General features: G+C 41.6%; 2 protein-coding genes across 2 annotated transcripts in view; one reads left to right on the top strand and one right to left on the bottom strand.

The window, feature by feature from the left end:
- Positions 1-2,486, bottom strand: part of ctdp1 (CTD (carboxy-terminal domain, RNA polymerase II, polypeptide A) phosphatase, subunit 1) — a 76,002-nt gene extending 73,516 nt beyond the window's left edge. Inside the window, exons 1-2 of the mRNA XM_083926157.1 lie at positions 2,074-2,486; positions 63-146 (exon numbers count right to left, since the gene is read on the bottom strand). Coding sequence (XP_083782283.1) covers positions 63-146; positions 2,074-2,360 — 371 coding nt within the window. The 5' untranslated portion in view covers positions 2,361-2,486. The remainder of the gene's footprint in view (positions 1-62; positions 147-2,073) is intronic.
- Positions 2,487-4,846: 2,360 nt separating this feature from the next.
- adck5 (aarF domain containing kinase 5) lies at positions 4,847-14,532 on the top strand. The gene is made up of 15 exons (XM_083925833.1): positions 4,847-4,975; positions 6,289-6,380; positions 6,470-6,619; positions 6,941-7,016; positions 8,347-8,547; positions 8,635-8,775; positions 9,032-9,145; positions 9,239-9,370; positions 9,451-9,534; positions 9,627-9,708; positions 11,019-11,097; positions 11,172-11,263; positions 11,438-11,690; positions 13,019-13,135; positions 13,230-14,532. Exons 1-15 carry the CDS (start codon positions 4,952-4,954, stop codon positions 13,330-13,332), a joined length of 1,740 nt encoding a protein of 579 aa, XP_083781959.1. The 5' UTR covers positions 4,847-4,951; the 3' UTR covers positions 13,333-14,532.
- The last annotated feature ends 9 nt before the right edge of the window (positions 14,533-14,541 follow it).

Below are 14,541 nucleotides of genomic sequence, written 5' to 3'. Positions count from 1 at the left end.
CAGGAAAATTAAAACGTACACCTTTGTGTTTATAAAAAGTGACTGTGTGTTCATTTCCTTACTGAGTCAGGTCCTGGCCACATTCGGCACACAACCCCTTCATTACTACTGGATGGCTGCATTCTTCTATTCTGACGATGACACCCCTGAAAAAACAACAACAAACAAACAGACAGACAACAATAAAGGTTAGCTAAATACCTACTTTTCAGTAAACCAGTAAGAGTGCATTGGTTCCATCTTTTGACAGGATTCTCATTAACAAAACATTGTATTTGTGGCATGCAAGGCCTAGGTATAAATCAAGTTTATCAAATGTTATATGTTTTAGCACTTGTGCCTCACAGATCAGCTGCGAGTCTCAAAACTATATGTTAGCAGTTTGCTTTAAGTGACTGACAAATGTTGGGTTTTTACTTATCATAGTTTACACGACACGACTTTAGCTCTGATTAGGGACGGGACTTGGTGAGATTTTATGGATACCAGAGCCAGTATCGACTCTGCTTATAGTCATAATCGATTCCTTTTGATTGCTGTTTACACTCCAGATATCTAGCAGGCTAAATACCTTGTCCTGTTGGGGAGCTACAGAGAGAAAATGATAGCACAAGACACGGGTTGAAGGGAGACCTGGAGGAGAGGCTGCCTATGGACCTTTTCAAAGATGTAAACATTAACTTTCTAAATGTTTCCTGGTTTATTTCCTGTTGCAGTGCATGTGAATGGCATCGACTGACAGGACATTAACAAAGACCAAGGCTGTTGCTTAGTAATGGAATTCCATTCGACCTTTTTAATGGAACTTCCTGTCAGCTGATGTCATTCCCATTCACTGCAACAGGAAATAAAGGGGGACACATTTAGAATGTTTCTGTTTACAACTTTGAAAGAGTCTATATCAAAATTAACTTTAGACCAAAGCTGCTGTTGCACCCAGAGAATACAGGCCCTGGTTGCCCCTTATTTTCCTTTTTTGTCTTATCGCTGCAAACAAGTGCACCAACAACTTTGAAAAGTACAGCAATCTGAGGAATTGGAAAGTTCTGTAGTGTGAGCAAGTTGTAACCGTCTTGGAAAAACTTGGCATATGGTTGCTTTATAATACCAGACTGTTTTTTTTTTTTTTAACTATACAAATAGCTTATAATAACTGTTATTCTGTGTAAGTAGTGGCTTGCTTCTCTGCTCAAATCTTCTCCTTCTCCAGACACGTATCTCAGCTCCCACTGATTTCTTAAAGTAGTCACTTTGGCGCCGTTTTGACATTATTTCACACTGAGGGCACTTTACTGCCACATCAGGCAGCACTGATTGTTAAGAGTAAATGTTTACAAGAAGCACCTGAAGGCAACACAACTCTCAAACTCGTGACAGCAAGTTATTTTACGTTTTGGAAACAGAAATGTAAAAGTTCATTGATATAAGAGGAATGTGTGAATGTGTGATAAAATCCTGGAATAATAGGCGGCTCAAATTGTGCGGGACAACAGCAGCCTCGGGCAAGACCTCTCTACCTGTCATCTTCCACAACTTGTACACACTTCAAGCACGCGGGACGGCTGCGTCAAGGCCGACAAAACGGGACAAGACTTCATGCGGTTAGGCCTTCAAAATAAAAGCGTAAAGATTGTTTTGCCTATAAGCATGATTGTAAACTTATCAAACAGACGATTAAATATCCATGTCTTGTTTGCTAATGTCATACCCACAATTTAGATGAACCTCCGCTGTAATAACAATGACTAAAAAGTTTTTTTTAAATAGTATTTAAGAATAAATCTTCTATTTTGAAATGCTTTGCCAAAGTCTGCGTGTTTGTGTTAGCTGACTTGACACTGTTCCGAGCAAATGCTGGGAGTGTTGTTTCGACTGCGGCTAGCAAACAAGCTAACGTAACTTAGCACTTAAGCAATGTTAGCTCGTTAGCTAGCTGACGTTAAACTGCGGGTGAAGTCAGCAGCCGGCAAAGCGGCACCAAAACTACAGCTGACATGTTGCCTGTAGCCTCCATGTGGGTGGCAGGTCCGCAAACATTAGCTAGCTAACGTCAAAGCAACCAGACCGACTCACCCGGGAGGTATGACTTGTCCAAGTTGACAGCATAGCTCCTTGACTATTCCAGCACGGTCCGACTTCACCTTTCTCTCTGGCAGCCTGGCAGCCTCCGTGCCCTTCTCTTGAGGTATGGGGGCGCACAGAGCCAGCACGGAGTCCACGTTAACAAGACACCCGGGTTTGACTTTCCACTCTAGAAGCCGCAGGGGGAGAGCCCCGGTCGGCCAGCGAATATCTGACACCTGCACCACGGGGCCCTCCGCTGCTGCACCGCCGCCAGAATCTGCAGGAGGATCCTCCATCTGCCCCTGCACTCTCCAAAAAAAAAATCCTGTAGTTTTCAGCAACGGTCCACTTAAAACGTATCCACCAAGTCTCGCAAAGTGCCGTGTATCATTAAAACCTGTAAAGCATGGGCACCAATAGAATTAAAACAAATGTGCTGCCGATTTAAACACAGTAGCTTCCAGTCAGCTACGTTCGCTCTTCCCGCCCGTAAACAGGAAAGCGCAACACTGCAGCGACACGGGTCACCACAGCATCCGGTAGACAGCGCAGCCAGCCACATGAAAAACACATTCTTCACATGTTTCAAAATAAAAATAACAACCCAATGTAATACTAGCGCAGTCTAGGTTTAAAACATATTTTTATTGACTTGCTTTTTGTCAAGTCGTCTATTCATTTTTATTTTGTATGGTCATTTTGCTGTCTTTTTTTTTTTACCTTGTCTTTTAATTTTATTTTTCTTGATGTTCATTTTTCATTTTTACTGTTCGTAAAATTATTTATCTCGTCTTGTTGATGTGTGTCTAAATATATATATATATATATATATATATATATATATATATATGAATGTATATGTGCTTTTGTCTTTGCTTTGTAAACGTTTACTTTACTATATAAATACAGTTATTGTTATTATAATTTGAATATTTTAACGACTACAGTTTCACTAAATCCGTTAAATATTTATCGCGTTCATTATTTTAAGTGATTTGTGTTGTAGGTATTGCCCGGAATGTTTCCTTTTTGTGGAAGTGAGCGATTTTACAACCTTTCTTTTGAAGGGCGATCTAAGCTTCCGGTTTCGCTCTGCCATAATGTGGCGAGTTTGCACACTGACGGCAACACATGCGACATAGGCACAAAATAAATGAGCATTTTAACATTTGTAATATTTTAGTATTACAAAATCCCAACAAAGCCTGGTTATAATGACACAATCCACTCAACCCCTCTCGATCGTAACTTGTTTTTGTCTTTGTTTAAACTTCCCATAATGCTTGAGATGAGAGCCCACGGAGACCTTAGAGATGATGCAAGAGAGAAATAATAATAATACTACACAACACTAATGTCTGGTGGCACTATCAGTGGTAGCAGACCTATTGTTTCCCTATGATTGCCTCATTATATATGCAATGCCCCTCCAGTTTGGGCAACAATGTACATGCTATTCGAGCGACCTCTGAGCAACTAGTCCTGACCACAGGGAACCACCCCGGACCACCGAGCAACTGGTTTCAGCCCCCCTAATGGTAGCAACCATGGTCAGTGAACAGACCACTGAACTGCCTTCTCTCTATTTAAGTGCATTGAAGTGGATTCAACTCTGCTGAAAACACTTAGTTAGGCTAGATTACAGACTTTCAAGGTCATATCAGTTTTTAAAAAATATATTTGTGTTCCCTAGGCAACAATAGGCTTTATGAATAACAAGTAAGCACAGGAGTACAATGGGATTAGTGCATGCCCCAGATCGAACCATCATTCCGGTGCCTCCTCCCAGAGAGTGCACGATCAAGATAAATCTCTCTTTGGTTTGTGAAAGGGCCTTGCACCTTTGGGCCAGGCCAGCCAGAGCCTCTGTGGGTTGGATTGTTGGACTTGTGGTGCTCAGTGCACACACACAGAGAATGTACTTTTCAGTGAAGAAGGAGAGCGTAGCCTACTATTAAACATTATAAATAATGAATACTTACATTGATAGATGAAGGGGTTTTTCGATAAGGGAGAAGGAGTAAATGTGTTTTTAAAATATAACTTTGAAAATGAACTTTTTTTGCGGACGAAGATATTGGCCTCTTATACACAAATTATGTGTGTATAAGAGGCCAATAATGTGAGTGTTTTTATGTCTGATATTATGACTGTAGGAGATCTGTAAGTGATCACAAAACAGAAACTCTTAATATAAAAGCAGAAGGCAGATGTATTGTTGGAAGGACACTGACGGAATACACTTTTTGAATGAACAAGTTAATCTAATAATAAGAATAAACAATTGAAATGTACTATAATTGGTAAACTTCTTATTATACAGATAGCCCAGTGTCTGCGAGTGTTATGACAGGCTGCCATATGTCTGTTATGAAAAATTGTGTTTATTTTGTTTAAGAAGTGACAATGCACATTAAATAACATGATCAGCAGAGACCATCATGTAAAAAAACAAAAAAACTCGAGCTTATAGGAACAGATAAGCACACACAGATACAGGCCGATAATAAAATAATAACAACCACTACTCCAGATTATAAAAGCATATGGGATTGTCCAGTTAACACAAGGAGAAAGAGTTGAGAGATGTGATGTTTCTTAGTTCTGTGGATATAGTCTTCCGGGTATGTGCTGCCTTATAGAAACAGGCTGGTGATTGCCCAAAGGCACTGTTTGTGTGGTATTTCTCAAAACAAGATTAAAGCGAAAACGGAAGTAAGTACATGGGAGTGTACCCTCTTGCTGTCCCTCCCTTACTCTTCGGCTAAACCGAGAGTGGACGGCTAACTGCCACTGCGCTGTCACCGGTGGTGGGCTAACCTCACGAAGGACGGAGTGGACATTCGTTTGTCACTGTGAGCGGAACTATTTCACTATCCCGGGAAACATGACAGGGGAGACCACACGAGGGGTAAATAAACCATATTTGGAAACCTTTTTTTTTTTTATCTTGGCTTGATATTAGCGTTAGCTTAAGTTAGCTAGTTGGCCAACAGTCACGGAATTAGCCTGTTATGTTAGCAACATACAGTCTACCAATGGACTTGTGCGGCTCAGTGGGTGTACAGTGTTGGGATAACTTTAAACACGTATGGCCGCTATCTGTTTTTGCAAGGGCTCCGTTACTGTACCTTGGACCTAGCAGCGCCTCAGACGGCTGTGATTGGTTAAAGACATTCAAACACGCCATAGCGGTTTTTCTCCCCTATCCCAGAATAACCCACCGGTGTAGCCAGCCCAGACCATAATACTCCAGCAATGCACTGATGCGAGGTGTTCAAGAGATGAAGCTTTGGACATGTGAATAGTTTTTATTCAAAGAGTTTTGTTGCTCATGGTTGCTAAGGTGTATTTGTCCATACTTGCTTGCAGCTTTAACTTCATTTAACAGGCGTTCAGTACAACACTAGACAAAACAACAAACTATTTCTCATAATCTACTGTCAGTAATTGTGGTGATGGCAAACCCTGTGTGTGAGTGACAGAGGGTTTGTTTGATGTTTTAGTGCTCAGGTCCCTGACATCACTGCTATCTGTACATCAATTTGTCACCACTGGAAACATTTTGTCCCTCAGATGCAGACAGCGAACAAAAACAACTATGTACCCCGGCTGGTCATATTGGCCTTGATCTACCTCTTCTTACTTCCCAGCACACACACACGCACGCACGCACACTCACACGCACACACACAAACAATATTGTGCTGTGACTCAGTACACTATCTGGGTTTGTGTTGTGTATCAAACTTGGTATACAGTGGGAAAAATAAGTATTGATTACATCAACATTTATTTCAGTAAATAGATTTCTGATGGGGTTATTGACATGAAATTGTCACCAGATGTTGGTAACGTTTCTTAGACATTACTTTGTTGCCAAGGATTTTCCAGAGATTCTCTATGAATTTTTATTTATTTATTCTTTTGTTATAAAAAAAAATGAAACTCTGGTGAGTTTGACAAAGACAGGATTCGGTGAATTTTTGAAACAGAAGAATTGAGAGATTAAAATGATGAATTAATTTTGACTCCAAGCCACTTTTGAGCTAATTGCAAATGTCAACACGATTGTTACAGTGCCACTTTCAGAGCACGAGAAGCGGTAGAAAAGTGAGAAGAAAAACAACAAGCCAGCACGCTACTCTTGACGCCTAATATTTGTCTTTGGCTTCAGCTGTGAGGTCGGGGGGATTCTCATGCAGGCTCTTTTCTTCTCTTTAGTTAAGGCTGTGTCTACATCACATGGCTCTGCTCCGAAGATACCCACATCCCAGCTCATCGCTCCAAACAACCCGATCCTTCAGTTCACTCAGGTACCAAATAATGGCCATTATAGCACAGATGAACTGCTATCCGTTATGATGTTGCTGTCTTGATGAATGGGATTGTTTCCTGCTTTAAGGGAAGGTAAGCGCAGAGGGCTGTTCTGGAAGACGCTTGTCGGCATCTCTGTCGGTATACCTGTGGCAGTGGGTGTCCAGTATGCTGTGTCTGAACCCAGGGACAGGAGGAGGATGAAGATTGTGGCCGAAGGCCTCGGTCGCTTCTGCAGGTTTTGCATATGTCTTTGTTAACAGATGTACTACACGCTAAGCTCATATCATTGGTTTCAGTACCAGTTGTTACATTGTTACAACAATTTTAAGGATAAAATGCTTAAGTTAATACTGACAAAGTCTTCATTTTATTACAAGATATATTGCTGCCCTCTCAGTTGATGAATCTCTGGGATTGATTTGGGAGAAATGTTCTACTTTTGACCACAATTCACACGTTCACATTCTGAATCATCAGCATTTCCGTTCGTGTCACATAACAAGTCAAATCCAGAGCGTCTGAAGTCCCAGCTAGCCTTTTATCTGTGTGTCCTCAGATCTCTCTCTGTGGGAATCTTTATCTCTGTGGATTACTGGTGGACTACTAATGTGGCTCTCCGTGGCCAAGATGAGGTAAGTTCTCAGTTGAACTTCTAGGCTCATAAAGGTGCTACATCTAAAATAGGATTGACAGAAAATCAGTAGTGACAATTTATCATTTGCACTCCTTAAACCAGTTTGTCTACTCATGACCGTAATAATGTACAATGTAAACATTCAGACATGTCTTTCATTGCTGTTTACATCCGCCACTTAAATGCATCGGTATTATGAGTGGCGCCGTTTTCCCAATTTGAGTCAGAATGTCATCATATATTACAGAAGACAAATGAAAGCTGATACAAAATCTAGGCAACATGACTTTTAATGTTTAAAGGTCCCATATTCTGCTCATTTTTAGGGTCATACTTGTATTTTAGAACCTGTTTTCATGCTTAAATGTTTAAAAAACACATACTGTCTGTTTGAATATACCTGTAGTCACCCTCCCTCTGTCTCTTTAAGCCCCCCTCTCCTGAAAAAGCCCAGTCTGCTCTGATTGGTCAGTGTGTCCGGGTCTTCTGCACCTGTGCTCTAGACTTAGATTTCTCTTTATTGATCCCTTTGGAATGACTCCTGCAGGGAAATAGAATTTCCAGCAGCTTACAAAAAAGGTATAAAAGTATAACATCTACTATATACAGTATAAGATAAACAATAACTCTTAGCTAAATATATATATAGAAAGCAAAACAATAAACTCTTAGCTAAATATGGATGTAAGAATACAGGTAAAATAAAATTCACAGAAAATGAAATTAGATAAGTTAAGTGTAGAGAAACGTAAAAGATAAAATGTATGACTATATGGCAGTAATGAGCAGTAAGATTAGATTATTGCACTTAAGCGGTGGATTAAGTTGCATCTCTGCACTGTCATTGCAGCCTGTTTCAACAATGTTAGGTTTAAAAAACGTGCATTAATGCTGAAATTCCCCTTTCCCACTTGGCTGATTCATACAGTGTGAACACTGAAACACTGCAGCGCTGTGCTGTGCTTCTCAGCCGAAAACTGAGAAAATTCTTACTGAGTCAAACTATAACCGAGCAGTCTGATGTGTACATACTGTGTGTATCAGCGTGGTTGTACTCTAAAAGCCTGGTGTTGTTTTCAGGCTATTTTAATTAATATAAATACAGCGACTGACCTCACATAAGGCTCCACCTGCTCCACCACTGTTGACATCAATATTCATTGTTATTTAGTACCAAGGATCTGAAGCCCCAAAAATGGCATTAGGGACAGCACTACTTTTTACAAAAGGGTACCTTTAACACAAATACTGATGGGTGTTTTGTGGTCGGTGGTCACATATTTACTTGCTTTCGACAATCATGTCTTACTTCGGTCCTCCCCTGCTAGAGCAGTCCATCCTACTTGGCCGAGATGTCAGCCTGCCACCAGAGGGCAGCAGAGTGCATGGTGGAAGGAGCCGTGAGCAACGGAGGATTATACATCAAACTCGGCCAGGGCCTGTGTTCCTTCAACCACCTCCTACCCCCGGAGTACATCCGCCACCTGCAAATCCTGGAAGACAAGGCCTTGGACAGGAGGTTTAAAGAGGTGAGAACTGCAACACAAGGAAGGCACATGGTTCAGTGAGAGAGGACAGCTTGAAACTTCTCAGGATGGTGTTTACCTCTCCAACAGGTGGATGCCCTCTTCCAAGAAGACTTTAACAAATCCCCAGAGCAGCTTTTTAAAACGTTTGACTACGAACCCATAGCTGCAGCCAGCTTGGCCCAGGTTCATAAGGCCGAACTGTTTGATGGGACTCCCGTCGCTGTGAAGGTGAGCGCTGACTCTGAGAACAAAGTCATCATTTGATTTCCTGCCTCGGTTACTTTACAGTACATGATTCACAGAAAGGAAAAGGACATATTGAATGGAGCCCAAATGTTTTGAGTGACACCGATCGTTCAAACCTCCAACATCTTCATCCATCTACATGTAAAAGGGTCTCATATGTTGCAATTTTTGGTCTTTTTGGGGCAGTGGATAGTCCAAACTGTTCAGCATAATGTTTCAAACATCCTGGTGTCCACAGGTGCAGTACATTGACCTCAGGGATCGGTTCGATGGTGATATCAGAACATTGGAGATCCTGTTGGATATTGTAAAGTTCATGCACCCCAGCTTTGGATTCCGATGGGTTCTTAAGGTCAGAAAACAACTGTATTTCTTAGTTAGCCTATCTTACATGTCTGTGTTGAAGCTGTTTACTCTATAATTCATTTTATTCTGCTTTCTGTAGGACTTAAAGGGTACATTGGCTCAAGAGCTGGATTTTGAGAACGAGGCCAAGAATTCCGAGAGGTGCGCAGAGGAGCTGAAACACTTCAGTTTCGTTGTCGTACCTAAAGTCTTCTGGGAACAAACTAGTAAGGTGAGGTTATTATCCATGGGGTAACACAAACAGACTTCCATCCTGCCCTTGGCTAAAGCTCTTTTCTCTATAATTCAAAGAGGGTGTTGACAGCAGAGTTTTGCAGCGGTTGCAAAATCAACAATGTAGAAGAGATTAAAAGACAAGGATTAAGTTTGAAAGATGTGAGTTGATGCACGCTACACAACACACGCTTTTCACAGTGGAGTGTCATCATAGAAAGAGTGTGTAAGCTCTTCAAATATTTGTTCTTCAGACTGCGGACAAAATGATCCGAACTTTCGCTGAGCAAATTTTCTACACTGGTTTCATCCACGCTGACCCTCATCCTGGAAACGGTGGGTTCATCTGTGTACTTGTGTGTGCATGTGTTGTGGTGTGAAAGAGAATGGTTTTTTTTAGGGCGCACTCACACTTGGCCCAGACGATCCCAGCCGTGCTTTAGAGGGAACGTCCCCCCTCCCTCTTCCCCCGCAGCCCAGGCCTGGCCTGTACTCACATTACTTGGAATGATCCGAGCCTCGGCTTGAATATTTTTTTGTTTATATGTCATAATTTTGTCTTGTCCAGCTGTTTTAAAAAAAAAACAACTAAATCACTTTCACTAAATCTGCAGTAAACACCAACACTTGCATCAGACCTCCGCAAACCGTTTGGCTGTATGTTTTTAAATGTCCATCCACAACAATCATTCACACCTACGAGCAACTTAGAGTCATCAATTAACCTAACACTCGCATGCCTTTGGACTGTGAGAGGAAACCGGAGAACCCGGAGAAGACCCACGCAGACACGGGGAGAACATGTCAACTCCACACAGAAAGGCCCCAGCCGGGATTCAAACCAGGAACCCTCTTGCTGTGAGGGGACAGTGCTAACCACCACACCACCGTTTTTAAGTGTCTGTTTATAAATAGACATCAGGACCACTGTCAATGCTTGTGCTTGTGCTTGTGCTTGTGCTTGTGCTTGTGCTCGTACACGTGTGCATGCTCCTGTGCGCACATGTGCATCTTTGCTAAACTAAAGCCCACTTTTCTCAACCGAGCAGCAGCCAGCAAACGTGTTGTGCCTGGGTGCGGAACAAATGTACGCACTGGTCAAACGAATTTGTGAAGCATGCTTGGGCACGGTATAGATGGACAATGTGAGTGCGCCCTTAGTATTCAGCATCACTATATATATCAGCATATATATATTTTTTCTCTCAATCTTGTATGATCAATATCCTTCCCCCTGTCTCTGATTGAACTACAGATGCATGTTTAGGACACAAAGTCATGCTTTTATTTTAGAAGTGAGTCAGCTTGAGGAGCCCACCCCAAATATTGCCGAATAAGCAATAAGAAATTGCAGTGCAGAACTACCAAAGACATGTTTTTAGGTAATTTAGAAACAGGGTTGCTATGACGCAGTTTGTCCACCAGAGGGAGAACTAACCAGGCAATCTTTTCTACTGTGAATGATTGTTTGACCGGTTAGGGTTATTTTTGTTATTTGTCTACCTCTAGAGCAGTGGTTGTCAAACTTTCCACACTGCGTACCACCTCAAAAAATACGAGGCTCCTCAAGTACTATTCCATCATTGACGTTACCCTGATCAACTACACACAGTACACACAAGGTGATGAATTCTTTGTGTTTGCAGTTCTAGTGAGACGAGGTCCTGATAACAAGGCAGAGTTGGTACTCTTGGACCACGGCTTGTACGAATTCCTCAGTCAGCGGTGAGTTGTGTCTGCTCAGTAACAACCTCTGAGAATACTGAGCTGTCAGCTCTAACACTGACCTTTCACCTTAGTGACAGAGTGGCCCTCTGTAAACTTTGGCGGTCCATAGTCCTGAGAGAGGAAGCAGCAATGGAGAAGTACTCCAAAGCACTTGGTGTCAAAGGTGAGGACCCTTCCCTTTGTTTTTGAATGTAGAATGCCAATAAAATGTGTACAATAGATCCAATATGAGAGAATCTAGTTGTATCAAACTAGATTGTGTCTTTTTTCTCAACGCAGTCCACTTTGCTGTTTGCACAATAAACCAGTAGTTGCGTGTCGTTTCCCTGCTCCACAGAGTACTTCCTGTTCTGCGAGATGCTGCTGCAGCGACCCATCAACATGCGGGAGCTGGGTCTTTCCAACATCCTGAGTCGAGAGGAGACCACGTACATGCGCCAAATGGCCAGCGACCGCTTCGACAGCATCATGCAGGTGCTGAAGTCCATGCCTCGACCCATGCTGCTCGTGTTCCGGAACATCAACACGGTCCGAAGCATCAACATCGCCCTGGGAGCACCGGTGGACCGCTACTTTGTCATGGCCAAGAGGTTGGTACAGCGGTGTTGCACTACGGTGTTTGGAATATATAAATATTTTTTAATATCAATATCTTTACTAACCTTTTTTAAAATACTTCCATATTACATTGAGAAAATAAAATGTGAATCACCAAAATAAATCATCATAGGTTGTAAATCAATAGCGAGAAAGTAAATAAAACATTCTCCAGTGAATGAACTTTGGGCTCCCGGTCTTCTTCCAATAAAGTGGATTATTTATATTTATTTATTATAAAAACGTATTTAAGCAATATCACCGGAAAGGGAGTGCTGCTGGCCTGTGGCCTGTAATCCACAGTTGCACAAGCTCCATTTGTCAGATAACAGTTATTAGCGAGCGATGAAGATCCGTTTGTTCATTAAATCATTTATTCCGCTCCGCCAACACAAATAGATGTGTTGCTTATATTTTTGAGACTAAGCAGTTCAAAGCCCATGTTTTTAGCTTCACGGTTTTAGCATTAGCTTTGGTTTTTCTCTTTTTTTAGTTAGGTCAGTTTGTTCAAAGTCAAAGTCAGCTTTATTGTCAATTCTTCATATGAACAAGACATACAAGGGATCGAAATTTCGTTATTCCCTCTCCCATGCGTAGACAGAACAGACAAAGGCAAGACACAATTTGTAAAGGGCTGGTTCTGGTCTGATTGGCTAACGGCCCTTTAAGGGGGGTCTTGTAAGGCGGAGTGATACATTTAGTGATGATCATGGAATGCCTTTTATCCAAACAAATGACTTGGTCGGAAAGAACTGTTGTATAAATTCTAGTCATATAACTCCAGAGATCATTACGGCTAATACCAGTGACCTAATGGTTACGTTGGAAAAACTGGCTATTACTGAATAAAGTTACCAGTCAGTGTACTGAACTAAGGTAGAATGACCTCAATCTTTAATTAACTCAGTGTTTATAAGTGTGAGTGTTCCAACATTTTGACACCATATGTTTACATTTGACCAATTGTCGGCCAACAAAATAGTAAATAAATAAAGTTGTGAGCATTGATCCAGTGACAGCTTTGAAACCAAATTTGCGTTGGGAAATAAAACTCACAATAATGGTTGGATAGCTATAAATAAGAAAAAAAACCAAATTAGAGAGATGTGCTTTTAGCCTTGGCACGACCCCCAGAACCTGCAAAACAGCCAAGAAAATTCAACCCACTCTCACTATATTAACCTAAAGTAATGGAGGCTGTCCCAAGTGAGCACATTCAAAACATTTCAGGATACAGACTATCCGCATTGGTAAGAGCGTGCCGCTGAATTTCGCAAACATCCTAAAGTGGTAGCAAGATGACATCCCTCTTGTTTGTTAGTGCGGTGCGAGGCTGGGGGAAAATTCAGGCTGAGAAGACGGGGATACTGCCCAGGCTCTGGGTCTTCAGATGGGCGAGGACGACGTGGGAGGGCTTCAAGTTCGAACTGGCTTTGAGGTAAAGACTCATTTGATGTGTCAGTATTAATAACAACAATACTTGTTCATGTTTTGTGATTGGATCCACCAAATACGAACAAATCCTTTTGTAGGTGGGAGATAGCAGCGATGCGTCTAACGCGGACGTTCCTGAGCCTGCTGTCGTACTTTGGTCTCATATCTCTGGACGCAGACATGTACGAGTACCTGAGGTAGTGCACGCAGACGTCACGATGCAAAGGAACAGAGAATTAAGGACCTTTTTCCAAGCACAAGCTAATGCAATCCAACAGCAAGGAGCCTTTCACCTCTGCGGCAGCTCAAAAAGCCGCTCGTACCGGTGCTACTGGAGTGTGCGCTCGGTTTCCACACCAAATCAACCAAGACTCTGGAGTCACACACACGACTTCTTTAGAACGGATTGAGCCGCAGGACTGTTACGCACCAGTCCAATGAAGACTCCCAGAGGTCTGAGTTTCACAACATAACAGCCTATTGTAAGGATTTTTAATTCAATTATATGTATGTTTTAATGTAATCTTTGCACAGCAAATTATGACATTTTAAGTTTGTTTTAAAGTAACTGGTGATATTTATTCTATCAGAGAATATTTTGAAGCAGCAGCAGCAGTATCTCGGCTAACCAAAGCATTAAATTGAGTTAATGTAAACCCTGAATAATGTTAAATAACTGTACCTTTGATATAAAACACAATGTTTATGGGCCCACCCCAAAATCTGAAAGTTTTTTTTCCTTTTACTTGTAGTGTTATTTTATCTAAATAGTTTTGGTGTGAGTTGCCTTCTCTCCAATATAATGGAACTAGCTTTAACCTGACTCTGCCAGATGGATTGATTGGCATTGTCTCAGCAGATCCATCTGGGAACTCTCGGTTGGAGATCTTTTGGGAAGGGGCGAAAATACGTTGCTGATGGGATAAACCATCTGTCTATCACCTACATACAGGTCAAGTCAACCAATCAGATCAACTAAGCTTATGACTTGCTAACAGCGTCGAGGCAAAGCTCAGAAAGTAAACATGTCGGTAAAGGATATTTGCCGTTTGTGTAACGCAAGCTTATGGAGCACTACAGGAAAAGAGGAAAAATGTTTTGATTTGGGGGTGAACTGTCCCTTTAAGTTGCAGCTGGAGTCAGCAAAATGTTAAACAGTGTTGTTAAATGTAATGTCTCTTTATGTGTTGCTCTGAAATATTTCAGTTCTTTAATGGCAGCCGTACAGATCGTAAGTGAATAATGGTCTGTGATCCATGATTTGATATTTGCGTTGGATTAACCCTTTCTGTTCAGCGCTACTCAGATGAAAGCGTCATTGTTGATGTGTCCTAAATCCATTCAGCTCTTCTCATACTGCAATTCAACAATGAGTCCACTCAGGCTAAAAGAACAGTGAAGTGCCACCTA

This window comes from Echiichthys vipera (assembly GCF_963691815.1).
Source record: "Echiichthys vipera genome assembly, chromosome: 13".
Classification (NCBI taxonomy): domain Eukaryota; kingdom Metazoa; phylum Chordata; class Actinopteri; order Perciformes; family Trachinidae; genus Echiichthys; species Echiichthys vipera.
Note: the sequence above shows the minus strand (reverse complement) of the source record. Positions and strands in the feature narration are given on the sequence as shown.